This window comes from Mus pahari, chromosome 13, assembly GCF_900095145.1.
Source record: "Mus pahari chromosome 13, PAHARI_EIJ_v1.1, whole genome shotgun sequence".
NCBI classification, from domain to species: Eukaryota; Metazoa; Chordata; class Mammalia; order Rodentia; family Muridae; genus Mus; species Mus pahari.
In genome coordinates this window covers 26133575-26160802 of record NC_034602.1, presented here as the reverse complement: position 1 = coordinate 26160802, position 27228 = coordinate 26133575, and the positions used below count along the sequence as shown (strand labels likewise).

Sequence of the window (27228 nt, the reverse complement as noted above, 5' to 3'; positions counted from 1 at the left end):
GCTGGTGCTGCTACCACAGCAGTGGTAGCAGACACTCAAGTGTTCTGCAGGACCCTCTGGCCTGAAAGTGGGACTGGTACCTGTCCCCTGGGTCTCCTGATGCTCTGTACTAGACAGGTAACAGAGCTTCCTCCTGCCTCTGTGGAGAGCCCACGCACTTGCTCAGGTACAGACGTGGCAGGGTGATGTAGAGCTGGGAGATCTGTAGATGTTGCTTCCTTTTGAAGAGGATGCTCAGGACTGTAGGGCTGCCCTTTGCTCTTGGGAGCCTGATGCCTTCTTGAGTTGCCTGGAATGTGGGCAGTGAGCTGGCACAAGGGCAGCATGCCTCTTGGTGGTGTTTCAGACTTGCACCAGGTCTGTTTCTGTCCTCATATTCCATTTGTAAGAACCAAGACTTTACAGCCCAGTCTCCACCCCTGGGATTAAGGCAGCTGCTCTTTGACCTTTGTGTGAAATAGCAAAAATGATACAGGCTACATGTATATCCAGCCCTTGTTTTGAGTATTTGGTGAGCAGTCTGGTTCCCTCTGAGAAACAGCCACCTCACAAACCAGCCTGAACACTTGGGCCTTCATGGTGGCGTCTCTAGAGTTTCTCTCTCTCTCTCACTCATGTGGGGATGGGGGCTTGGAGTGTATGAAAATACTCAAATTTGTGACCAACTCAGCCTCCTGCACTGTGGCCTACAGGTGTCCCTGTATAAATCTGTGCCAACGCGTTTGCTATCACGTGCCTGTGGTCGCCTCAACCAAGTAGAACTTCCTTACTGGCTCCGGAGGCCAGTCTACAGCCTGTATATCTGGACCTTTGGGGTGAACATGACTGAGGCTGCAGTGGAGGACCTGCACCACTACCGAAACCTCAGCGAGTTCTTCCGGCGGAAGCTGAAGCCTCAGGCACGGCCCGTCTGTGGCTTGCACTGTGTGGTAAGGCCTGGCCCTTGTCTCCATTCTTCATTAGGAAATGAGATCTCTGTCTGCCTTTAAGCTAGGCTTAGCAGCACCGCATGGCCGTGATACTTCGGGATGCTCCCTTGTGACCTGGACTGGAGCTCCCTGAGTACTTGGAGGGTGGTAGAGTTTGGGGAGCTACTGAAGGTGAGGACTACCCTCCCCCCTTACCATCAAAACTGTCTCCTCCAGACCAGCCCATCAGATGGCAAGATCCTCACCTTTGGGCAGGTGAAGAACTCCGAGGTGGAGCAGGTAAAGGGCGTAACCTACTCCTTGGAGTCCTTCCTGGGCCCTCGAGCCAGTACAGAGGACCTGCCCTTCCCTCCAGGTGGGTCATTGCTTAGTCAGGGCTGGAGCTGGGGTAGACAGCAAAGGCTAGTAACAAAAGGCATGGGGGCTGTGGGAATAAAGGCTGGGCAGGCTTTGGGGCAGCAGGCTGCTATGTAGTCTTTATTGGAGCCTCCAGCTAGGCTACATGCAGGCCATGTACAGGTGCTCAGTGTGGGATGAATGGCTCCTGGAGCTTGTCCAAAAGCCAGGCCTTCTCTCTGTCCCACCCAATAGCTTCCTCCAGTGACTCCTTCAGAAACCAGCTGGTCACCCAGGAAGGGAATGAGCTCTACCACTGTGTCATCTACCTGGCCCCAGGAGACTATCACTGCTTCCACTCCCCCACTGATTGGACTGTCTCACATCGGCGCCACTTCCCAGGTCTGCCCAGGGGTGGGCATTAGAGGCCCCTGGCCTTTTGACTTGAGAGGCCAGAGCTTCAGGCTGGTGTTGTCAAGGCCAGGAAATGACTACTTGAGGTGGCTGGCTATAGGCAAGGGTATCTGGGGTCCTGCTTAGAATTTGGAACAATTGGCCTGTGAGTCCCTGTGACTCTGGCCATTCTGATGTGAGCATGTCAGGCTCTGAGCAGAAAGTAGCATCTTCTCTTGTCTCTTCAGGCTCCCTGATGTCAGTGAACCCTGGCATGGCCCGATGGATCAAAGAGCTCTTTTGTCACAATGAGCGTGTAGTCCTAACTGGAGACTGGAAACATGGGTTCTTCTCGTTGACAGCAGTGGGAGCCACCAATGTGGGCTCTATCCGTATCCACTTTGATCGAGTAAGCAAAGCCCACAGGCCAAACCTCTTGGATCCAACCACTTCATTTGCTGTACAGCCCTATCTTTGGGCTTATAAATTTTGTGGTGCAGGAGGGATGTTCAAGCTCTGACCAGGCTTGGCTCTGCCGAGCAGCTGCTCTGCAGACACCCATGCCAGCTCAGCCTCTCTCTCTGTGGCCATTCACCTGCCTGGAGATGGCTGGGGAGGTGAAGGAACCACTCCCACTCCTAACACACTGCTTCTGCCAGGAGCCCCGATCAGAGGCAAGGATGGAGCCTGCAGGAGGGTAGAGTTGACTCGCATGAGAAAATCTGGTACCCACTCTGCCTTTTTAGGTGTTAATGGCTGCTGCTGGCCCTAGCCTTGCAGCATTTATGTCTGACCCCGCCCCTCCTTGTCAAAGTCACAGCGGGTACTGGGAGTGTTTATTAGTGTTAGGCCTTTGCCCTGAGAGGCTTGTCTCTGCCACCTGGGCTGGGCAGGGTTGAGGGCAGGCGACAAGGCTAATTAGCTTTTCCTTCTTGCTCCTAGGACCTGCACACAAACAGCCCCAGGTACAGCAAGGGCTCCTACAATGACCTGAGCTTTGTAACACACGCCAACAAGGAGGGCATCCCCATGCGCAAGGGTGAGCCACTTGGCGAGTTCAACCTGGGCTCCACCATTGTGCTCATCTTTGAGGCACCCAAGGACTTCCACTTCAGCCTGAAGGCAGGGCAGAAGATCCGCTTTGGGGAAGCACTGGGCTCCCTCTAGTCCTCTTGGTTGTGGCTGCCAAGGATCTTTCCACACAGGAGCACGAGGGTCTTCAGCGGAGCCCCAGGCTGTCTGGGTGAGGGGCACTGTGGGGCTGACCTTATAGGACCTGAATGATGTGTTCCTGCCTGTCCACAGGTGCAGAGGTTCTGGGTCTCTCAGGACCTAAGCCCCTTTTCAGAGTATGGGTGGGTGTGATTTGACCCCAAAGTCACTTTCAGGGGTGTTTTAAAATTTTGTGCAAGCCAGAGCCTCCCGCCCTTAACTCCTGGCTGTGTACTACCACACCTCTAGATGTGCCCCCACCCATCACAGGGCCTTCCCTCACTGTGCACAGGGTGAGGGGCCTGCTGGGCACAGACTGTGGATCCACTGTCTTCCTAGAGCAGGCCCCATGGCCTTCATAACTGCTTTCTGCTCCCAAATTTCACCTGTCTGCTTGCAGGAAAAGTAAAGTCATTTATATATTGCTGAATGCGCTGTCCTGGGCTCTGCCAGTGTCTTCTGAGGACAATGACTAATGATGTAGACCTTTGTAGGCTCTAAGAAGCTGGCTGAATCCTTTTGCTGGTAGGCAAGACCAATTAATTACTGGCTTGTCTGGTAGAGTCTGGGAGTGAAAGGGCAAGTGGAGGCCCTGCCCTGCAGAAGTAGGGGACATGCTGCTATTGGTCTAGGGACTGTGTTGGAGGCAGAGGGTATGAAGGTCAGTACCTAGAAAACAGGTATGCAGGCCATGGGGAATCCAGTGGTAGGGACAAGACCAGAGTTCATGTCGATCTCCGGAATGCCATGAATTTCTCCTGCAGGAGAAATCACTTAACTTTTCAACTGTATCAGTAGTACAGTATTTTGTATGGAAAGCAGGAGACTTCTGAACAGTAATTCATTTAATTGCAAGACATTTTGAAATTAAAAAAACAAAACAAAAACTACCGTAGCTTTGTATTTTGTTGTTGAGGGTGTGGCTGGGTGTCCAAGGCCTTGTGACCTGTCCCCCAGGGATGGTCCCACTAGCACAGAGCCTGTCTCAGGGCCCGAACACGAGCAATGCATGTACCAACGGGCCGTCGCTGAGCCTCGAGCTCCTTAGCCAGCTGCTGGATCTGTAGTTCCACCTGGGGACATGGGAGAGAGGGAAGGACAAGGCAAGCTGAAAGGAAGGCCAGCCAGGGGCTGGCCCTGGGCTGACCCTCTCTTACCTCCTCCAGTTCTGTTTTCACCTGCTCTTCTAGATGAAGGTCCTCAGATCTCGGCTCCTCCTGGCTTAGCTCCAGCCACCTACGCAGGCTGTTGGCTTGTCGCTGGCATGACCTGGAGATGGGCACACCTATCAGGCTGGGTTCTTGGCACAGACTAAAGCGAGCCCTTTGAAGAGGTATATTGGCTAATAAAGTGCTTCAAGAGAATGGCCAACAAGATTCCATCTTCCCCAGCAAACAACAACTCGTGTGAGCCGCGTGAAAACTTCTCTTCTGCCCCTTTCTAGGGACCAGTCTTTTTCACTGAGGTCTCTGAAAGCTGCTGTATGTCAACTGTCCCCAGAACACTGGGTGTAACTAGGGCCCAGGCCACACTGTCTGTCCCTTGTTAGCATTACAGTTAACAGTTGTGGGGTAGGAACAGAACCCAGGCAAGCCTTGCTTGGCATTCCATAGCCTCCAAGTGGAAAGCAGGACTTCCAGCCCTAGGTAAGGCCAACTGGGCCCTTCCGAGTGGATAATGATGCCAGAGGACAATTACCCCACCCCCTGGAGTTAGACCACACAGAGGAGTCCCAGGCCCTGCTGTAGGAAATGGAACCAACTGCCTTTCCAAGCCACAGCTACTCCCATAGACAGGTCCCAGGGCACCTGGCGGGCCTCACCAAAGGTTCTGCTTGGTGGTTTGGTAGTGTTGTAACTGCTGCTGGATCCCCTCCAACTCAGCCTCAAGCTCTGTGTGGCCTGCAGCAACAGGAAGATAAGCTTGACCTTGCCCACCATCCCTTTAGAACCCAGGAGACTGGTAGGGCTTTGGTAGAGGGTCGCCCCAGCACATTGACTTACTCACCTGTAGCCTCGGAGCGATAAACAGGCCCAGTCCAGGTGCTTGTGGAATATCCAGGGAGGAGATGGGGATCAAGGTCCCTAGTTAAGGATGGGCACCCCCAAGGCTGAGGTCCAGGGATGTCGGCCTTCGTTGACACCTGTAGAGGAGCAAAGGGTGGATGCTAAACAAGGAAGCTAGTAGGGACCCCGGGAAGTAAGTCCTGACCTGATTCCTTGCCCACCGGGCCCTGCAGTGCTGAGGGTGACTGCTCTGCCTGTTGAGCCTCGGGGGAGACTGTTTCAGGGCCGCACTCCTGTTCCACCACTCCTGCACCCCCAAGGCTTCTCTTCTGCATGCCACTATTTTTTTAAATACTTACTTAAATACTAATTTACTGAGACAGAGTCTTGCTATATATAAAGCCCAGGCTCATTTTGAGCTCTCCATCCTCCTGCCTCTACCGCCTAAGTGCTGAGGTTGGGTGTATGTCGCTTTTGTTACCAGCCACGCTTCACCAAAAACTGCCTCCTTCCTGTCTCCACCCCTCCCCACTCAGCACCAACTGTTAGGAGCTGCCGACTGACTATTTTCAGGAGTACCCCCTGGCTACCTCTGCCCAGGACCCCATGTTCCTTTGGGTGACGCTTTGCCCTACAGTGTAGATACTGTAGGAATTGACTGCCTCACCAGACACTGGACCCTATCCCAGATTCCATTTTTCAGTAAAAGAATTCTTTAAGTGACCCTGGATTCCTCTTCTTCCCTTACCATACCTATCAAGCAAGTCCTACCACAGACAGTCCCCAACAGACTGTCTCACACACACACACACACACACACACACACACACACACACACACACACACACACACACAGTGAGAAGCTCCAGCCAGAGTACTACTAGCATGTCTGTCTGATCATACCACGGCTCATGGCTGCCCCAGCACTTGGTGTTCTGAGTCCAGGCCAGGTATGGTGCCCTACAACAGCCCCTCAATTTCTTCCTCTTCCCACTCCAAGTTCCCACCTGTCCCCCAAGACCAGAGGCCCTGCTGGGAGCCCGCCTATAAGGTTCTGGTTGTCCCGACATCAGTCATTGCTCAAGGGCTGGGGTGTTAGCAGACTAGCCACTGCTGTGTTTCAGGCCTGATGTGCCAGGCACCCAAGCTTGTCAAGTGACCAAGGTGTTCTAGAAAGAAGAGTAGTAAGGGTTGGAGAATGAGCACCAAAGGAGTGAGTGGCTGTGCAGTGGAGAACTCACCCTGGCAGTGCCTCCTGCCCCACGGGGCATGATGGAGGAGGAAGGCAGCAGCTCCAGGCCTGGACTGGCCGTAGGAGGCAGCTTCGGATCAGAAACATTCGGCAGGACCACAGGCAGGAAGGGTCTTGTCAGGGAAGAGCCTCTCAGCGGAGCCATGCTTTGACCCTCTTCCAGGGGCCTCTCTAACCTGAGCAGAAGCAGAAGCTGGTCACACCATGGAACCTTCCTCTGGATTAAAGGGACCAGACATCCAATAAAATATAGGGACACATAGTTTTCAGTGCCTTTGGACTCACAACCATTCAACTTACTGCTGCTCCCCAAGGGTGTACCACTCTGGGGACCTCTGGCTTTCCAAATGCTCAAGCAAGAAGGATGGACGTCGGGGCTGTTTCCGTGATGAGCGGGCTGCATTGCTGGAGAGAAATAGTATGTTCCTTGGACTGACAAGGTCTGCAAGGGGACCTGAGATCTTGCTAAGGTTCAGTCCTTGGCATTTTACAGGGAGACTGAAGGCCGGCATGTACACAGGGTAGGTCTGAGCCTAGACAACTCAACATGACCCTTACAGTCTTCCTGATTGATTCCTGGGTGCTGGAGCTGGAGTTGCTTCTTTTGACCTTCACAGCAAGCTGACAGTATGTGTTCTTTCCTATCAGAAGACCCTAAGATATTCAGGGTCCTGCCAAGGTTAGTGGTGAAGGGTAAAGAGTGGGGACAAATAGGGGCTGGCCCAGAACACTCTACCCACCATGAGTTCTGAGACTCAGTGCTGGTTACTCTGGGAATGACAACTGCCTTTCAAGGGTAGTGCACATAGGGCTGAGAGAAGCCATCCATGGAGGATGGAGAAGATTGGGTGCCCACAAAAAGTAGAGCTCAGAAGGGAGGCTACAAGCTTAAGACAAGGCATGAAGGCTTAACTCTGCTGAGTATCATAAACCAGGGAGAAGCAGATGTCACATGGGAAAGGACAACAGTCTCCTCAGAACAGTGCCCAGGGACGAATGGCCCGACAGAGGCCCCTGAGCAGCTCTGGTGTTATGAGGCTGTGGCACTCTCATCTTGTCCTTTCCATGGCTCTTTGTTCCTCTTGTGTGTGCCCAGCTTTGGCTCAAAGACTAGAGGCAGAGGTGAACCACAGCCCACTCACAGGTCTAGGAGGCAGGGCTCCCCAGCAGCTACTGCCAAACTACCCAGGACTCCCTGAGACGGAGGAGCTCGCAGCTTCTTTTTCTCCTGGGTAGCATGTCCAGCCTCCGCAGCATGTCCAGAGAAGAAGGAATCCTTAAATGTCACTCTCCTGCTGAATGTGGTAGGTGCTGGTGGTTGAGAAGTCTTGCCTGGACCAAGCACCTTCTTTTTCCAGAGCTCAGCACAGTGGCGGACTGTACAGTGGAGGCTGTGGGCTGCCTACAACACAGCTTCTCATCAGCTCCTGCCCTGCCCTGCCCTGCCCACCTCTCACCAGCAGCTCTTGCTTACCTGGACCTGCTGCTGGGCCTGGAGTTGCTGCCGGAAGGCCTTCATTCCAGCTGTGAAGCGCAGAAGCCGTGTGGCACCCTCCTGTAGGAGCTGCTGCTGGTAGGCTTGCATAGCCCGTTCCAGCCGTGCCTTCTTCCTCCTCCTCTCAAGTACGAAGCCCAGCCATGCAGTCCACACCTTGCAGAAGAGAGGAAAAGAGATGAGACTCAGGCTTCCATAAGGAATCCCACGACCCAGCCTACAGAGCAGCCCCTGAAGGCAGGAGTGCCCAGGACATTAGAACCATTACCTTTGCTTGTAGTGAGAAGGCCCAGAACCACAGGGCCCGGGCTGTGCCCCACTGTTCTTGCTTCCGGACTGCTAGCTGTGGGTCAGAAAGATTGGGTTATTCAAAGGAATACACAGGGAACATGGCAATGGCCTCTCTCAGCCCACCAGCTAAAGCATCTACCCTCCTTCTACTGGGAAGGGTTCAGGTTCTGGCCTCATCCTGACCTTGAGATAGTTAATATGTTCAGGGACTGTGAAGGGAAAAAGCACAGTACAGAAGGAAGAATGCACAGACACCTCTGACTGGACAGTGAATGGACAGAGCAATGCTGGGGGAACTGGGAGCAGAGCCGGAAAGGAAGGAAGGCTCTCCAGCCTAGAGCAAGAATGGACTATAAACTTGGCTTTGCTGAGCAGACTGTGTGTTGCCTTCTAGTCTTTTATCAAGACCCCAACAAAGACTTGAAATTAATTTCACATTAATTTTTGGGTATTATTCCAGTGTGTTTAAGATGACACTTTAAGAGAAACCTGAATCGAAGAGACCAGCCTTCTACAAATGGCATATGAAGGAAGCTGATAGTGCGGGGGTGGGGATGAGGCACAGGGATGAAGCCCTGGGACAAAGACAGTATTAAAGACTGAACTAGATGTGGGGCTGAGATGGCTCTAAGCTGAAGTCTTGCCAGTAGGCAAGAAGTGCCACACTGGTTCTCACCTGCTTCCTCCACTGGCAGAAGCAGGCCCGACTGAGTCTCTGTGCCAGGAGTTGGGCAGCTTGCCTCTGCAGAAACTGGGGGGGCAAATGCACATGGGGTCAGGCTCCACAGGTCACCTAACTCAGGGTCTATCCCCAGCCCCGGGGCAGCTGAATGGGGAGACTCCACCCAAGTGAACACCCGTCTGCCAAGGGCAGGCTCCTGCCCCCATAGTTTTCCCCAGCCCTAAAGTCAGGGGTCAGGAGAAAGCAGCCTTCTCCTGGGGTAGCCTTGATGCTGAGGCTGGCTAGTCCTATGTTCACGGGACACTTGTTCCTGCAGAATCCCAGCACTAGGACTGCTGCCCAGAGTTCTGTCTGGAGACGCCTCCCCAAGACACAGGCACTTGCTCAAGACACCCCTGACTCATAAGAGCTTGGAAAGCTGCCACCACATGCCTCACCTTCTTTCTGACACATCCCAGATGGTGTGCCTTCCACCTGACCATTGCTTCCATCAGCAGCTGCCAGCGGTGATGCTGAGCCGCCTGTCCCAGCTGCAATCTCTGCTGGGCTGCCCTCTGGCTGCAGAACCGCCAGTGCTGAAACCAGTTCCAGAGACGACCTGAAGCAGATGTAAGCCAGCTGAAAACTGTACAGGATTTCATTCATAAGTGACTTTGTGGCACGGGAAGGCGTAGACAGTGGAGAGGTTATGTGATGTGACAGTCAGCCTTTTGTGAGAAAAAGCAACACAGACTCCATGGCCACTGTGTAAGGCCAGCCAGGCCTGGTCATCTCTACAGTCTGGAAACTGCAACTAGAATTTCTTTTTGCTGCTGCATCTCCAAGTGCTGTCCCCATAAATGTCCACAGTCATTGCAGGTATCTCGGGGCCCACAGAGCAACACCAACAGATGCTAGGCATGCAGAAGGAGACTCCTAGTCCCAAAAGGGAGCTTCCTACTAGAGCTCAGCCTTGGAGGCAGGAAATAAAGCTCAGAGAGTGAAGTCCAATGAGCCCGAGGTATGACCAGGAAAGAAGTAACGATCTCTTGGGGCCCCACAGTGTAGACCATGTCCTGGAGCTGGGAATGCTAGTACAGGAGGTACCTCTGGAGCCATCCACAGGCTCCAGAGAAGGCAGCAGTCATGAGCCTTATCTTGGACGGTGTCCACCAGCCATGTCATATCTTGGGTGCAGCCTTAAGTGTCCCTATCTCCCTAGCTACCACTATGGATGGCATCATCGCTAAGAAACAACAGGAAGGTACAAGGTAGAGGGGAATGAAATGCAGAGTTACGGAATCCAGACTCAGCAGATATATCTACAAAACACTCCCACCTCTGAAGCTCAGGAACACTGTGGAAGAGAAAAGATTCTAAGAACCTGAAGATCAGGGAGTTTGCTGTGTGACTCTGTCTCCTAGTAATGTCAGAGCCATCAATGTGACAGGGACAACACTGATAGACAGTCACAGTGGATGGGGAAATGCCCATGAGGCCTCTACTCTATACAAAGAACTACTTGAAAACTAAGACATGCTGAGAGTGGAAGAAAAAGTCTTTCCCAGGAAAGAGCTCAGCAGTTGGTTATCCAGTACTAAGTGGCTGGCCCTGAGACATGTAAGCAACACTATACTGACTGAGCAGGACACACAGTAACAACTAAAACAGGCCAGGGTTTGAAAGAGCAAAAGCGGTTTGTAGGGAAGAGGGAGGGAGAAATGATGTAGTCCTGCAAAGAAAAGAATGGGAGAAGGAAAGAGGCAGGGTGCACCCTGTGTGGTCCTTGCTCCTCCAGCACGCCTCCTTCCTGCCTTCCAGATGCTGGCACTACAAGCCTGTGCTCTGTAAAAGCCTGTGTCAGGATATTTTCCCCTGAGCTCTAAAAAGGTGTGGCAGAAATCCTGAGGTCTAATACCAGACAAAACAATGAGTACAGGTCTTTAACCCCAGCACTCAGGAGGCAGAGGCAGAAGCATTTCTGTGAGTTGGAAGCCAGCCTGGTCTACAAAGTGAGTTCCAGGACAGCTGGGGCTATACAGAGAAACCCCCGTCTCAAAAACAAAACAAAACCAAAAAGGCACCAAACCACAATGCTACTGCATCCCTCCCACGGATGGTATTTTGTGCTTACCCACTAAATTCCTTGTTTCAAGGACCTGCCCTATGCCACCATCCCCTTTAAGAAAAGTTCTTCATGAGCTGGAGAATTGGCTCAGCAGTTAATAGCACTAACTGCTCTGCCAGAGGTCCTGAGTTCAAATTTCAGAAACCACATGGTGGCTCACAACCATCTGTAATGAGATCTGATGCCCTCTTTTGCTGTGTCTGAAGAGACAGTGTACTTATATATAATAAATAAATCTTTAAAAAAAAAAGTCCTTCAGAGACAGCTCTGTTAGTGCTTGGACTGCCCATTCCTTTGCTCATAGCAAACCAGCATTTCAAGCTTTGCAGGCTAAGAATGAACAGTCCTCCAGGGACTCTCTGGGCTTCCAGCACCACCAAGGGACTACTGAGGCACCCCACTTTGTAGACTGCATAACCACCTTGTCATCCCTGCTTCCTGACCCAGTAAGACCCCAGCTATTCTGTACTGACTGACTACTGAGGTCAAGCCTCAAAGACAAGTACCAGATTCTGAGCATCTCAGGTATGATGTGGATAATATTATTTTAAAGCTCACTTAATACATGTATATATTATATAAACATATGTCATATGATATCAATTGTGTGTGTATACATACATACATACATACATACATACATACATACATACATACATCACCAAGGAAGACCAAAGAGGGCAACAACCAGAAGCTGGAGGAGCCCAGGAAGGACTCTCCTCCAGAGCCTCTGGCCTCTGGACCTGAGAAAAATGAATTCTTGTTTGAAGCCCCTTGGTCATGGGAGCACCAGGGGATGAGCACACATGGACGGTCATGGGAGCACCAGGGGATGAGCACACATGAACGGTCATGGGAGTACCAGGGGATGAGCACACATGGACGGTCATGGGATCACCAGGGAATGAGCACACATGGACGGTCATGGGAGCACCAGGGGATGAGCACACATGGATAGAGCCTGGTCATGGGAGCACCAGGGAATGAGCACACATGGACAGAGCCTGGTCATGGGAGCACCAGGGAATGAGCACACATGGACAGAGCCTGGNGCCTGGTCATGGGAGCACCAGGGAATGAGCACACATGGACAGAGCCTGGTCATGGGAGCACCAGGGAATGAGCACACATGGACAGAGCCTGGTCAGGGGAGCACCAGGGAATGAGCACACATGGACAGAGCCTGGTCAGGGGAGCACCAGGGAATGAGCACACATGGACAGAGCCTGCAGAGCACATGGAACTTTAGGAAGTCCTGTGCTCACACTCCCATCACTGTTTGTCCCCACAGGCCTCTCTTACCCCTGTCCAGTGCTTTCCGGGCCTCCCTGAGGGTAGCTGCCTCCTTTTGTCGGTAATATATCTGCATTGACGTAACCTCTCGCCACTGGACGAGGACCTACAGACAGGCAGAGAAAATACAGTGCTCATTTCATTCTTTGATATCAAGGACACACTGTGACCAGTGCTGGGTTCTCTTGAGGTAAGACTTGAAGGGTTAACACCTGGCTCTCAAACATATCCAGGAAGGAGCCAGCCATCTGCTCAGTCCTGGGTTGGGGCTTCGGGCCCCTTAAAGGGAAATCTGACTACTCAGTCACTGGGACTTTCCTATCGGGAGGGTTTAAACTTGATATTGTGCCATAGAAATGAAGTTGTTACATGGGTTATACTCCATCATTTGTTAAGCATTGTGTTAATTCTTCCTTCTTTTTTCCCCCTCTTTTGTTTTTCAAGACAGAGTTTCTCTGTGCAGCCCTGACTCTCTGTCCTGGAACTCACTCTATAGGCTGGACTGGCTTCAAACTCACAGAGATCCACCTGCCTCTGCCTCCTGAGTGCTAGGATTAAAGGCGTCCACCACCACTGCCTGGAATATTTTTTCTTACACAGGAAGCCTAGTAACAAAACCCTTTGTGGGTAGTGTGTGGTGATACACACTTTTAACCCCAGAGCTTGGGTAACAAAGATAAGTAGATTTCTGTAAGTTTGAGGCCAGTCTGATCTACACAGTAAGTTCCAGTCTAGCCTGGGCTACATAGTAAGACTGCATCTCAAAAGAGAACACAAACCCCTTTGTGTGGGGTGTGTGCATGTGTGCACATGCACATGTCTCTGGGTGTAGATGGCCCGAAACACAGTGTCAGAGGCTGAAGCTCCTGTCCTGGCTGACAGAGAGTCCCAGGGTCCTCAATTTGACTCTAACTCCAGGACAGAGTTACAGACACATGCAGTTGTAGTGATGAGAATGTGCTTTGGTTTCAGTCTCAGGTTTGGGAATATGGGGCTGCTTCAGACTGTCTACAGCAGCTGACTAAGACTGCCTCAGGCCTAGCAGGGCTGTGGTTTGTCAGCTGCAGATCCTGTGATGTTTGGAATTCTGGGAACTTTTCAGAGGGTAATAAAAGCTAGAGCCCTGATAGGCAGTTGGTGGTTGCCAGTCACTTAGGGGGGTTGGTTGCAGTTTGTTAGTAGTTGTGCTCTAAGAAGAAACAAAAGGAAAGAAACTAGATTCAGGGATCTCTCTCTGTATATATATTCTTCTTTCTCTCCTATCTAGTGATAGGGAGTGAAAGCAGGAAGGATAAAAGGTAGAAAAAGAACTCACAAAGTACCAAAGACCACCTACACAGTCATATTCAACTCTATGTGGGTGTTGGGGATTTGAACTCCAGTCCTCATGCTTGAACATCTCCCCAGTGCCACTAAACACATTTAGAGAAAGCAGGGAACCAGATGAAGCATGGTACCAGCTTCACCAGCCATAACCTCCATCCCCACATGAGTTAAACCTCTTCCGAGTATTAAACCTAACCAGGTCTGGTCATCTCCTCCCAAGGCAGGGACCGCCCAGCATGTCTTGAACATTTCTGAGAAGACACCAGCCTTTAATAAATGCAGCTGCTGCCTCCCCAGGGAACTGTGTGGTCACCAGCAGGTAGATCTATGTCACTCGGAGTTCCCAATCTGCTTTCTTCCAGAACAACCATGACCCAGGGAATGCCTCTGAGACTGTTTCTGTTTGAACTACTTCCTTGTATTATATCCCAATGCATTGCTCATCCCTAGAGCATGGGACCTACAGGAAATTGCCAACATCTACCCCAGCCAAGGAAATGAGGTGGTCTGGGTCATTTCAAACTAGATGACCAAGAACCTCTTGGGAGGCTCCATGCTTCCAGACAGGCCTCCTGAGCATGCAGTCTGGGTGCCAGTGGGCAAGACCTGGCACAGTCTTCCAACAAGGGACTGAATCTCAGCAGCCCCAGGCTCTACCTGAGTGTAGCGGTGCACACATATGAAAAGTACTGGTTCTGGTAAGAACTAGTTTGCTTCCTATATGACATGTTTTCTTTTAATGAACAGTGATTGCTACCTCAGTACAAACAAAAATTCCTACAGACATGTATGTGTGAAAGATGGATAGCAACCGTGGGAGGTCCTTATTAAGTGTCAATTAATAAGGACTGTAATGTGAGCCCCAGGCTCCCTGGTAACCAGTCTGTACCTCACCTTGGAGCACAGAGTCCTGCTGTAGTGGACTCTTGCTTGAGAGGTTTTTTTAGCTCCATCCAAACGGGCCATGGTGTTCTCTCTCCAGCGATGTAACACCCACCTGTAATGACATGGGTCAGGTGAGGAGAGTGACAGCAGTTTGGGCCTAGGAGGTTTCCTTGGAAACACTGACTCTTCCCATGCCTGAGTAAAGGCTGTGCCTCAGAGCATCTGTCTCATGCCCCTCAAGCTCACACTCTTGCTGAAGCTGAGTATCTGCTCTGTGCCAGGTACCAGGTGGGACCAGTGGCCAGCAGTGCACCAGGCCATCACCGATATGATAAAGAGAGCACAGATGTAAGCAGACGATAACAATTCAGGTGACTCACAGTGAGGTAAGAGGCGCAGGAACCCCAGCACCTACTTGCTCTCTCATTCTGGTCTATCTGAGGGTGCTTCGTGAGGACTGCAGGGGAGTGACTGTTTAAAGTCCACCAGACCCATAGCCTACACACAGCCAGAACAAATACAAAGAGAGAGGGAGCAGGAGTTCAGAACTTGAATTATAAGGAGTGGGGTGGGGGGTGAGAGTTATAGATGGTCCTAGAGGGGCCAACAGAGAGGCCGAAGGCTGCACACAGGAATGAGGATGAAATAGTGTGTCAGGAGGAGAGAAGGTTAGTTGTGAAGCATGGAGGGAAGGAGGCTCAGAACATGACAAACACGCTCCTATGTGGACCTCTGGTGAGGGGCAGATCAGAGCATGCTGAGGTGAGCCTGAAGATGCATAGCTTGCCGTGGGGAAGCCAGAATCAAACACTTAAGCAGTAGGAAACACCGAGGCCATTCTCTGCACACCTTAGGCAGGACTGCCCCACCCACCCACACCTGATTCTGGAAGGTCTTTCCTCAGCCTGAGGGATCCAAAGGACTCACCACAGCAGCTGCCTGTTGTGCTGTCTCTCCCTGGCGGCCACCTCCTGGTGAACACTCCTCACCCTGTCCTGGTAAACCTGCGGGAGATGAGGAAGACTGGAGGCCACCCCTGGGACCATACTTCTCCCTCTACAAGTAGGCCTCAGAGGTACATTGACCACAGTGGCTGCCAGGCCAGAGCTATCAGAGGGAAGAGGCTGAAGGCCTCCATTCCAAGGCCAGCACCTATCCCCACTCTAATGATCCCCAGTCCTGAAATCTTATACAGAAACCAGACTTCCAAAATGGTTGGTGCCCCAGGCAGCACTTTCTGGGATACCTGATGTTTTGAGCCTAGCCAGATCGCTCTGGAAAGGAACATAAACACTTCCAGAGACCTCCCCTACCCCACAGTGAGGAGACCTGGAAGAAAGAGCTGGCACCTACCAGCCACTTCTGCAGAGCCCTGTGAAGCAGGGTGTGTTGGCTGTGCAGGGCCGCCCGCTTCAGCTTCTGCTGCTCTTCCAGCCTCAGGGCCAGGCACTGTACACAGGAAAGAGTGGGGACTGTGGGCCAAGGGCCAGGACGGGGCTCACAGCAGCAATGTCTCGGAGTTTTCATTCTGTGAGCTCACAGAAGGGGAATATACCAATTGAGCCTCAATCTCATCTATAAATATAAACCCCTAGGGGTTGGTGGGTGTCAAATGAGCAAGTGCCGGACAGGAGATGCTGGACAGGTACTGGCTTCACTGTTACACCCTTAGTAGAGTTTCTGTGAACGGCCAGACCAGGAACTTCACATTCAGTAAGTTCAGATAATCACAGCCCCACACATAAGTAAGTTAGCACTGCCTCACAGTTGGCCTTGACCAGAGGCACATGGAGGAACCCATCTGTCTGCTCTGAGTCATGTGGACAAACAGCCCCACCTGTCCAAAAGCCACACTCAGGCTGTGCCCATCCCAAAGCCTTACCTCCCTCCACATGCTCCAGGCCCAGCGCAAGAGCCGTGCAGAGTGGAAGTGTGCAGCCCGTGTCCTGCCCATCCTCCTGTGGGGAAACAGGAGCAGCTCAGCAGAGACTAGACCACAAGGGGCCTCAGAACTACTGAGCTCTGGGAGTGAAGGATTCTTTGAAGAGCTGTCTGATGATCTGGGCCTCTTCCAAGTAGGGACACGGAGATTCAAAATTTTTCAGGAAACCTCATGGGGCTTCAACATCTCTTCACCAGCCACGTGGGTTGCATGCACTCTCCATTGTAGCCCGGTGGTCTGGTAAACACTGTCATAACCTGCCCACTAGCAAGTCCAGCCACCTGATAATGGGCTCATAGTTTATACCTGCCACTAGCTACATGGGTCCCAGGCAGGAAGCAAGGTGGAGTTGAGTTTCAAAGCATCTGAGTCCAATGACAGATTCCAAGGTCCTGTCCCTTGATTCAAGCTGAATTTCCAGGACATACAACAAGACCAACCTGATGCACCACTAATGGGTGGGCACTTGGAGCTTCTGGCAAAGCTGGCCTGAGGGGGAAGGAGCTCTGGAGTAGAAATGCCACTCACTCTATCCTAAATCCTTGGGTGCTTTCCCTCCAGATGCAGAAAGCCCTCCTGAGCAGCCCACTGTGGTGGTGGGCAATGGCCATGGCTTGCTGCTGTCGCTCCAGGTAACACACTGCTGCCTGTTGGCGCCACATGAACCAGAACCTATGCAAAAGCTGCTGCTCTGCCTGCAGTATAGCCTGAGGCAGGGTGGGAAGAAACAGAACAATCCAGAAGGAGAACAGTTCAGAGGAGACCAGCAAGAGATCCTCCCCCGCAGCTGCCAGTGAGCTGAGCTGACCTCAGACACCAATGTCTGGATTTTCCCAGGCTCCTGCACCTGGCAGGGTGGACCAGGCTTGTATAACTTTCTGAGGAGTACCCCAGGGCAAGTGCATAAAATGGATTCCCCCCCCCCCAGGAACCCATTCAAGGAAGACTGCGCACCATTCTCTCGGCCAAGCGGTTTTCTCGATGCTGAGACATCTTCTGCCTCCAAAGAGCAAATACTTGCTTCTCTAATGTCCTTCTAAATACACAGAAAAGAGAAAAACTGACTAGAAGCCAAGCATGTCCAACAAAAGACATTTCTTATTTTTATGTTTTGGTTTTTCTGTGTAGCACTTGGCTGACCTGGAACTTACTTTGAAGACTACACTGGCCTCAAACTCACAGAGACCCAACGGCCTCTGCCTTCTACGTTGCTAGGATTAAAGATGTATGACTAGCCGGGCAGTGGTGGTGCACTCCTTTAACCTCAGCACTTGGGAGGCAGAGGCAGGTGGATTTCTGAGTTCGAGGCCAGGCTGGTCTACAAAGTGAGTTCCAGGACAGCCAGAGCTATACAGAGAAATCCTGTCTCGAAAAACAAAAAAAACAAAACAAAACAAAACAAAAAAAGTACGACTTTACCACCCTGTAGCTCCTTGACCTTTTTAACTCTGTGGGTGACCATTGTTCTAAGACAGTGGTTCTCAACCTTTCTAATGCTGAAACCCTTTAATACAGTTCCCTATGTTGTGGTGACCACTCCCCAACTATAAAATTATTTCTACTGCTATTTCATAATTGTAATCTTACTACTGCTATGAATCATAATGTAAATATTTGTGTTTTCAAATGGCCTAAGATGACCCCTGTGAAAAGGTCACGACCCACAGGTTGAGAACTGTTATTCTAAGACTTCAAAAGACTATGTTTTATAGAACAGCAGCACAACATTTTAGGGAAATCACACTATGTGAGGCTCCATCAAAGCTCTCATTACAACACTAACAGGAAATTGTGCTCATGAAAGAAGAGCAGAGGCATAAAACATAAGCTGTTCTGAAAACACTTGCCAAAAGGATGGCGGAAAGTTGTCCCAGGGGAAGGTACTGGCTAATTTTTCCTGCTCCATGAGATCAAAAGGCCCTCATTCTGAAAACCCAGAGGACCAGGGACTGGAGGCTGGGAAGCCAGTAACACAAAGCCAAGGCATGCCAGAGTCACCAGAGCTATATCAGAGCTGCCTGTCCCCGACACACAGGGACTGCACAGCATACCTGTGAAAACACACTGCTCTTGTGTGGAGGATCTGCCTCTGCTGGTGCCCTCGCCAGCCTCTGTACCACCTGTAGAAGGCAGCAGGCAGTGCTCGCTGCTGGAAATAACCATCTGCTTTGGCCCGCAATAACTGAAACAAAGTAACAAATGGCCTCGGTGAGTGTTCGGAGGCACACTCTTCTCAAAGACTGCTTCTCATGCAGGTAGGAACAGAATGAAGTGTTATGTTTGATCTTCGCCAGTTTGCTAGGTTAAAAATGTACCATGAGGGGCTGGAGAGCAGTGCTCAGAGGTTGAGAGCACTGACTACTTTTCCAGAGGTCCTGAGTTCAAATCCCAGCAACCACATGGTGGCTCACAGCTATATGTAGTGATATCTGACTCCCTCTTCTGGTGTGTCTGAAGTGACAGTGTACTCATATACATTAAATAAATAAATCTTTACCCCAAAACCAACAAACCAACCAACAAAAGCAATGTTGAAACATGAAACTATTTGCATCTTTAATCATATGCAGTGTTATCTTTCTAGACACAAATGAATAAGAATACGTGTGTGTGTGTGTGTGTGTGTGTGTGTGTGTGTGTGTGTGTGTGTGTATTTAACTGAAGCTGGGTTTGGTGACACACGTTTAATTCTAGCACCCTAGGGGCAGAGGCAGGTCACTCTCTGCTGAGTCTAAAGGCCAAACTAGTCTACATAGGTCAGGCCAGCCTAGTCTACATAGTTGAAGCCAGTCCAACCATGGCTGTACAATGAGACCCTGTCTCAGACAGACAGACAGACAGACAGACAGACAGACAGGTGGGCAGGCAGGCAGGCAGGCAGACAGACGGCAGGCTGGAAAGGGCTCAGCACTTAAGAGTGCCAGGGTTTGATTCCCAGCCCCCACACGGTGTTTTCTAGCCATCTGAAACTCTAATCCCAGCAGGCCGTATGCCTTCTTTTGGCATCTGTGGACAGTTGCCAACATCCAGGTCAGGCCACTCACAGTCCTGTAATTTCAGGTCCTCTTTGGGATTACTCAGACACTGCACTCACATGCATAGATATGCAGAAATACACATGCACATTGGTGGCCATTATACTTTTTGTTTTGGTTTGTTGAGACAGGGTTTTCTCTGTGTAGCTCTGGCTGTCCTGGAACTCACTCTGTAGACCAGGCTGGCCTCGAACTCAGAAATCCGCCTGCCTCTGCCTCCTGAGTGCTGGGATTAAAGGTGTACACCACCATGCCAGGCTACATTAATTTTAAAAAGAAACCCATAATGAATGACTTTTTGTTTCCCTAAAACAGAAAGAAGTGTGCTCCTGAGATAGCTTTGTGGACAGGTGGTATTTAAGGTGGTTTTAGCAAAAGGCGTTTACAGAGCAGTGGCCAGGGCAAGCTCCTGCTGCTCTTGGACTTGTTTCTCCTCCAAAAGCAGGCTAAGCTAGAGCAGGGTAAGAGAGACCTGAGCTAGCCCTTCCGACCTGTGCCAGCCTGGACATCATGGGAACTCTTTTTCTTTTTTCTTGAAACAGGGGCTCGTGTAGCCTAGGATGGCCAACACTCACTAAACAGTCAAGAATAACCTTGGACTACTTACTGATCCTCACTTCTCCTCACAGGCACTAAAGTGATAGGCAGGCAAGCTCCCTTTTTCAAACTACATTTTTGTTTTTTGTTTTGTATGAGACAAGGTATTGTGTAGCCCAGGCTGGCCTGCATCTGAAGATAACCTTGAACTACTTATCCTCTGTGCCTGCCTCCTGAGTACTAAGATAGTGGGTATGAACTGGCACACCTGGTTCCTTTTTTTGAGGTAGTCTCACAGTGCAGCCCAAATTGGTCTGAACCTCACTATTTAGACTGGCCTTGAACTTGCAGCAATACTTGTACCTGTGCCTCTGGGGTGCTGGTATTATGGGTATGTGTACATGCCATCACATCAGCTTCCAGATAGCCAATCTGAAACATTCTGATGTGGCCAAGACAGTTCACCCATGTACATGAGTCAGCTCCTCAGCTGGGCACTATGCTGGGCAACAACAGGCATGCCAGACCCTTGAGAAGCACCAGGCTAGTCAGGTGTGAGTCTGCGCTCCTTTAAACCCAGCCCTTGGGAAATGTTCTCCACTATATTCAAATATCCAAAAATGGGAACTTTAAACATCACTGCAGAAGCCGGGCAGTGTTGGTGCATGCCTTTAATCCCAGCACTCGAGAGGTAGAAGCAGGTGAACTGATCTACAGATCGAGTTGGAGGACAGCCAGGGCTACTCAGAAAAACCCTGTTTCAGAAACAAACAAACAAACAAACAAATGAAACAGCAGCTACAGGCTGAAAAATCAGCACACAACTGTATGTTAATGTTCCGATTAATCACACAGGCAGTGACAAGGGCTGAGGGAGCCCCTATGCTGACAAGGCCACGAGCTACAGAGCTACAGAGCTACAGGTACAGCAAGAGGCAGACACACTCAGAACACTTAGGAGTGGCAGAGGGCAGCTATGAAGGGCGGCCTGAGAGACAGAGACAGCTTAGGCAGAGTCTGCACCTAGCTCCAAACCCCCACTCTATCCCACGGCTGTGAAGAGCTAGCCCAGATGTCCATCAGACCGCGGCAGAGACAACATCGATGTAGCAAAGAGGGCAGTGCCAAAATAACTGAGGGAAGTTTAGTTTGTGTCTTCCTCTTACTGCCAAAGACAGTCAAACACGGGCAATTTCCCTGAAGGTATCATCAAGTGAGCTGATATCCCTATTAAATCTCACTCTGGTATCAATATCCTTAGCAGCTAAAACTCGGCTGTTAAGAGCGATTCCTGCTCTTCCAGAGAACGTCAGCTTGGTTCTTAGCATTCACATGAAACAACTCAACACCAAGTGGCCTCTGTGAACACTGTAGACATCACACACACAAACACATGCGCGCGCACACACACACACCTGCACACATCTCTCTCTCACATGCATACACAAAAGCCTTCATTTAGCATTCCAGGCACCTGTGCCAACTGTCAAAAGTGACCTACAAGTCACACTTCCCTACCACCCTGGCATGAGGCTGGGGGCACAGGAGTTTTTGTGTGTGTGTGTGTCGTAGCACATCGACATAGGCACAGGGTCTAAGGCAAAGCCAGTGTGTAGTAAGTCTCTCTTATGTGGGGGCCAGGCATGCCGACACACTCATACAATCCCAGCACTTTGGGGTGTGAGAGAGGAGGGGGAGGGGCAGGGGTTGTGCAGGCTCTGACCCAGTGAGGGCTGAGGGAGACACCAGTGCTTTCTTAGCACCTCCAGACCAGAACCAGACCAGAACCAGACCCGTTGCACAGGCCTTCCCCACGCATCTTCCCAAAGCCAGTGAACGCCACTAGGAGATAGCTGAGCTGTCTGTCCCAGTGTGCTCCATACCTGCTGGCATCTTCTCTTGTGCACATACTGTAGCCACACCCTGACACACTTGCATAGGACTGTCATCCTGGAACAAACACAGAAAACCAAAGAACTGCAGGTCAATACTGCCAGGTTTCAAGCTCGTAAGATTTTATTGTGTCTTTAAGCAGTTGTATCTGAGTAGTTACCTCTTGGGGGTTCAGTGCACCCTGTGGGCTTACTAGTTTCATCCTTGGAGAGAGGAAAGTGAAGAACATACTATCTGACCTGAAACCACCAACTCTTGAACTTAGATTTTAGCTGGCTTTAAACGTCCAGCACTTTCTTGGGGTCTGGTTGGCTGGCTGGCTGGCTGGTTGGTTGGGTGATGTTTTGCAGGACACATGTGCTAAGCAAGTGGCCTACCACTGAGCTATACTCCAGCCCTTGACGACTCATTTGGAGACTTAAGTAGAACACCAAGCACAGTATGTCCGGGATTTAAGACAGGAATCTCTAAACTTCCTGGAGTTCTGGCCAAACCCCAGGGCTGATCTCGCTTCCGTGTAATGATACCAGATGTAAGAATAACATGCTCCATTTTGTAAACCAGGATTTAGAACAGAGACATACCCTGACAACTCTGAATGGAATTGTACTTTTTTTTTTCAATTGTATGTGTCTAAATGTCTGCCTGCATGTGTGTACCATGTGTATATGTCCATAGAGGGCATTGGATCCTCTGGAATGGGAGTTACAGATGGTTGCTAGCCACTCTGTGGGATCTGGGAACTAAACTTGGGACCTCTGAGAGAGCAGTCTGTGCTCTTCAGTGCTGAGCCATCTCTCCAGCCAAAATATTAGGATTCTTACTGACTCATTAAAAATGTGCTCTAAAGCCAGGCGTGGTGGCGCACGTCTTTAATCCCAGCACTCGGGAGGCAGAGGCAGGTGGATTTCTGAGTTCGAAGCCAGCCTGGTCTACAAAGTGAGTTCCAGGACAGCCAGGGCTATATAAAGAAACTCTGTCTCGAAAAACCAAAAAAAAAAAAAAAAAATGTGATCTGAGGCTGGGGAAGTAATTTGTGGAAGAACACCTGCTTAGCATGTGAGAAGCACTGGATCCCTAGAACAATCTATCAATCAATCATAATAAAAAGCTCCAAAACTGGACCAGTAACTGCAGATTAACCTGGTGACACCATGAGTTGAGGAAGGAAAGGAGTCAAGACATTATTTAATATATGAACATCTCTGGCTTGGAAGTAGAGGGCCTAGCAACTTTTATTTTCATTTTACACTTTTTATATATTTCTAATTTCCTTCATAGATATTTACTTTAAAATAAGTGCATTTAACAGGGATGACTAGCACTAAGAGGACATTCCCTATTTCCATATAGACTGAGCCCCAAATATCTTCCTAACCTGACCCTTTAACATTAGCAATTCACACAGTCTTTTTTTTTTTTTTTAATAAATCTTTTGCTTCAGTGCAGAGGGGCTCAAACTCACCCTGCCTATACTAAGCAAGCACTTTGCTGCTGAGTTCTATCACCAGTTCCAATGCACACACACCAAAGGCCTGCAGAAGGGAGGCAGTGGCAGTGACGGAATAGGCTCATACAGTGGTAGTCGAGACTCAGTGCAAATGGCATCTTCTCACTGCCATCAACCTGCCAAAAGCAAACCACACTTAGGAGCCATGATGCCTAGTGTGGCTTTCAGCTTAGGGACTTTTGTTTGCTTGCCTGTTTGTTTTCTGTGTTTTGTTCAAGTGACAGTCCTGTGCAAGCATGTCAGAGTATAGTTATGATATGTACACAAGAGAAGATGCCAGGAAATAAACACACAGGCATCACTGTGCATCCCTGGCTGTTCTGGAACATGCTATGCAGATCACAGGCCTGGGGTTAAGGGAACTGTCAACATCTGGCTAAAAGACCTTTCTGAGTCTAGCACTAACTCAGGCCAGAGTAATTGCTCTTGGACAACCCTGCATCAAAATAACCAGGTGTCCCTAGAAAGGCCAAGGATGAAGCCAGCTCCTACCTGTAGTGGCTCTGGGCTGCATGCAGTGAGGAGGGCTGTACCCTCTCCTCCCTCTGTTCAATTCGAGACTGCCAGAGGTTCCAGAACTTGTGAAGCAACTACAAGAAGAAAACTGAGTTTATCACGATGAGAAGAGAGAGGGCTCCTGGTGTAAGAGCTGACCCCCAGCTCACTCTGAGTCCCCAAAGGAGCACTGCCCCACACTGAAGCAGCCCACTCAAAGCGGCTGGCCTAGGGAGACATATTCTGGGCCAGATTAAACGGTGCTTCTCGCAGCTCTAGAGAACCTGAGACTTCTTAACTAGAATACAGAGTATGGCTCGAGAGAACACTGCTGTAGAGTAGGTGCTGAGGAGACATAAGGTATGGGGGGAGGAAAGGTAGAAAGATGGAAAATGGAGACAATCTGGGCTATACAGCAAGACTGTCTTCAGACAGACAAAGGAAGAAAAACAACAAAGTGTAGAACTGATTGAATCCTGCTTGAGGAGATGTTTTCAAGGACAACTGTGAAAATCTGAAAATGGCCAGGATGGTCCTGCGATGTAAAACTGCTTGTTTGGGGGTGATGCATACCAAAGTGTTTAGGTGTTTATAATTTACTTTGAAGTTATTTACGGAAAAATTTGAAGCAAATACTAATGAATGTTGAGTCTAGGTAGTATGTAAATCATTATACCATGTTCTGTTTTACTGTGTGCTTAATCTTTTAAAAAAATCTATACTCAGAAATAAAATCAAAAAAGAGAATCGTTGCCCCTGATCAACAAACTATTTGAGGAGAACTGCCTATGGGGGAAACATACAAACAACCTTTCAAGCACAGGACTACGTGGGGTTTGTATTGTCTAATGATATGCTAGGTCAGGGAGAAAACCAGTCCCTAACATCCAAATCAGGTCCTGGTTTTCTCAGCAAACTGGAGTAGGACAGGGTGGGTAGGGAGCACTAAAGAAGCTAAAACAAATTTCTCTATCAGCAAGGACGGACTAACAAAGAAAACGGGCAGGATGGTAATGGAATCTAAAAGAAATGAAGTACCGTGCACAGTACACCTGTAATTTCAGGACTCAGGAGAAGTGTGAATTCAAGACCAGCCCCAATTATACAGTGAGCTTGAGGCCACCCAGAGCTACTCATACAGCAGAGCCCTGTTTGGGGTTGGGGCCGGGGGAGTCTTACTGTAGTATCATGCAGCTGCTGAGCAAGCTTCTTTCTTGTTCGCTGTAGTCGGGCCTGGGTCACGTTGTCTTTTAAGGCTCTAAAGCAAGAATACTACCCAGAGAAATGACAAGAGGAGTTATAAAGGTACACTAAGATCTGTAGAAGTATGAACAAGGAAAGCATCACTGGAAGCCACTGTGGTTCAGGACCTTTCCAGTTCTCTGCAGTTTCTCCATCAAGTTCCTAATAGAATCTAGCTTACCCAGCATGCTCAGTAACACTGGCTTCACACAAAAAATACAGTGTTGCCTCTAACTGCAGGACTCCCCTTGACCCATATGAAAAAGAATTCTAAGAGGTTGAACGTTGGCTCAGCATGGTGATACATGCCTCTAATCCCAGACTTGGGAACCACATAAGAGTTAACATATATATACATTTACATAATTATAAAAGTGGTTTGCCAGAATGATCTCAGGTGAATCTGTGATGGTTGGTACCCACTGTCAACTTGTCAGAATCTACAACTATTTACAAGATGGGTGTCTATTCCTGCCTACTGAGGACTGTATTCCTTGTATTAACTTATATGGGAAGACCAACCTGTTTTCAACAGAAAAAGATACTAGGACGGAATCCTTGGGGCCACCTTCCCAACTCTGTCGCCAATTACATACATACTATGTAAGCAAAGTGCCAGAGAGAAGAGGTTAGACAGAGCTAAGGGTTTTCACACTGTGTTCTGTGGAGCACCAGGAGGTCCTAAAAGCCTCTGAAGACCAGCTCCTTCGGGAGGGGCAGCCCACAAAACAAGAACGAACTCCCCAGACCTTGCCTCAGGTTTAGGATCAAGACTTTGATCTCCGCCACTCAAGAGGTCAGTTCCCCTCTCAGGTTCCCTTTTAACTCCAAATCTCTGACTCTACTCATTACTTTCTCAGCTTCAAAATGCAAGCACAGACTACAGCAAACTGAAAACTGGCTCCACTCAGGGACTAGTATGGCGCAGGAGCCCTGAGCACACGCCTCCGAAGTTGCCCCAGGCTCTGGTACTCTTACCAGCAGGTAGTGCTGGTGGTGGTCTGCTGCTGCCTCATGCTGGGCAGCCTCTTCTGCCTGTAGCAGCATGTCTGCCAGGAAGTTAAGGCCTCCAGTTTAACAACGTTCCTACCCTATATGTATACTTCCTGTGGGCCACCTAGGGGCATGGCTCTAAGTATAACAGGCCTGCTAAACAGGCTGACAGTCACCTGTCTTCTCTTAGTGACCAAGGGAAGTTCTATCAAAGAGCCAGGTCATGCCAGTCTCTTGATGCCCATTTGATGTAAGGTAAAAAAGTACCTGAGATCACTTGCTATTACTTTCTATAAGCATTTGGAATCGTAATCTAGCAAGCAGAACTTGCATTGTCTGGGACCACAATACAGTCAGGTGGCTGAGCTAAAAGCTTGGGTTTTCAGATCTTTTCTCCTCCCACAATCCTCATATACTCAGCACTAACCCATCTCTCTGCTCTGCTCAACTTTCACTCACAGCCGCTCCACTTCTGACTTGTCCCTTACGTGACTCTGCACACAGATGGTCTTTCTGGGCAAGTCTCTCTCCTCTAATCTAGGGCCATCTTCTCTTTTAAAATAATTCTCTGTATTACATGTATCTCTATTTGTGTGTATGTATGTGCCGTGATGAAGGTCAGAGGACAACTTGCAGGAGTCTGTTCTTCTTCTACCAAGTGGGTTCCAAGGCTCAAACTCAGGTCATGAGACTTGGCAGCAAGCTATCTCACTGGCCTTAGAAACATCTTTTCTAAAGCACAAATTTCAGTGCACTGATTCTTATGAACCCTGAGCTCATCAGGATAGAGAGTAAATCCCTGAGTGGGGCACAAAGGGATGAAAGGCCCTAGCCCACACTGACCCTCCCCGATCAACACTCAGCACTTTTTCCTTTTTGGAGATAGGATCTCACTATATACCCTTGGCTGGCCTAGAACTCATATGTAGACAAGGCTGACCTCAAACTCAAACAGATTTGCCTGCGTCTGCCCTCGAGGCATGTGCCACCAAGCCACCACATTAAAATTTTAAATATATAACTTATTTTTATGTTCATTGGTGTTTTGTCTCTGTGGGGTATTAGAAGTCCTGGAACTGGAGCTACAGACAGATGTGAACTGGGAATTGAACCGGGGTCCTCTGAAAGAGCAGCCAGTGCTCTTAACTGCTAAGCCATCTCTCCAGCCCCTATTGCATATTCTTGAACATTAGTTTTCTCATCCATAACCCTGTGTGAATAACCAACCTCTGCCAGAAGAGCCTGCAGTCACCTAGGACTTACATTCAGCTCAGATGCTTCTTCCTTGCCTGAACTTCCTAGGATGCCGAAAACTTTTATTTAAAAAATGTTCTGGGCCGGGCCTGGTGGCGCAGGCCTTTAATCCCAGCACTC

At 49.8% G+C, this 27228-nt stretch overlaps 2 protein-coding genes across 9 annotated transcripts in view; one reads left to right on the top strand and one right to left on the bottom strand.

The window, feature by feature from the left end:
* Pisd (phosphatidylserine decarboxylase) overlaps positions 1–3909 on the top strand; it is a 50246-nt gene extending 46337 nt beyond the window's left edge. For 2 of the 3 annotated variants that reach the window (XM_029545061.1, XM_021210270.2), the window contains exons 3-7: positions 693–929; positions 1146–1284; positions 1521–1667; positions 1907–2067; positions 2601–3909. In XM_029545061.1, coding sequence (XP_029400921.1) covers positions 693–929; positions 1146–1284; positions 1521–1667; positions 1907–2067; positions 2601–2825 — 909 coding nt within the window. In that variant the 3' untranslated portion in view covers positions 2826–3909. The remainder of the gene's footprint in view (positions 1–692; positions 930–1145; positions 1285–1520; positions 1668–1906; positions 2068–2600) is intronic. The other variant, XM_021210269.2, reaches the window with a different exon arrangement.
* Sfi1 (SFI1 centrin binding protein) overlaps positions 3664–27228 on the bottom strand; it is a 71305-nt gene continuing 47740 nt past the window's right edge. For 3 of the 6 annotated variants that reach the window (XM_029545058.1, XM_029545057.1, XM_029545059.1), the window contains 22 exons: positions 25840–25910; positions 24799–24891; positions 23617–23714; positions 21605–21671; positions 18201–18331; positions 17104–17185; positions 16678–16856; positions 16090–16165; positions 15561–15656; positions 15135–15211; positions 14217–14319; positions 12006–12102; positions 9034–9194; positions 8591–8665; positions 7892–7966; positions 7603–7779; positions 7271–7530; positions 6429–6533; positions 6118–6304; positions 4878–5013; positions 4693–4771; positions 3707–4139 (listed from right to left, as the gene is read on the bottom strand). In XM_029545058.1, coding sequence (XP_029400918.1) covers positions 3839–4139; positions 4693–4771; positions 4878–5013; positions 6118–6304; positions 6429–6533; positions 7271–7530; positions 7603–7779; positions 7892–7966; positions 8591–8665; positions 9034–9194; positions 12006–12102; positions 14217–14319; positions 15135–15211; positions 15561–15656; positions 16090–16165; positions 16678–16856; positions 17104–17185; positions 18201–18331; positions 21605–21671; positions 23617–23714; positions 24799–24891; positions 25840–25910 — 2726 coding nt within the window. In that variant the 3' untranslated portion in view covers positions 3707–3838. Of the gene's footprint in view, positions 4140–4692; positions 4772–4877; positions 5014–6117; positions 6305–6428; positions 6534–7270; positions 7531–7602; positions 7780–7891; positions 7967–8590; positions 8666–9033; positions 9195–12005; positions 12103–14216; positions 14320–15134; positions 15212–15560; positions 15657–16089; positions 16166–16677; positions 16857–17103; positions 17186–18200; positions 18332–21604; positions 21672–23616; positions 23715–24798; positions 24892–25839; positions 25911–27228 lie in introns of those variants that run through there. The other 3 variants (XM_021210268.2, XM_029545060.1, XR_003845001.1) reach the window with 3 other exon arrangements.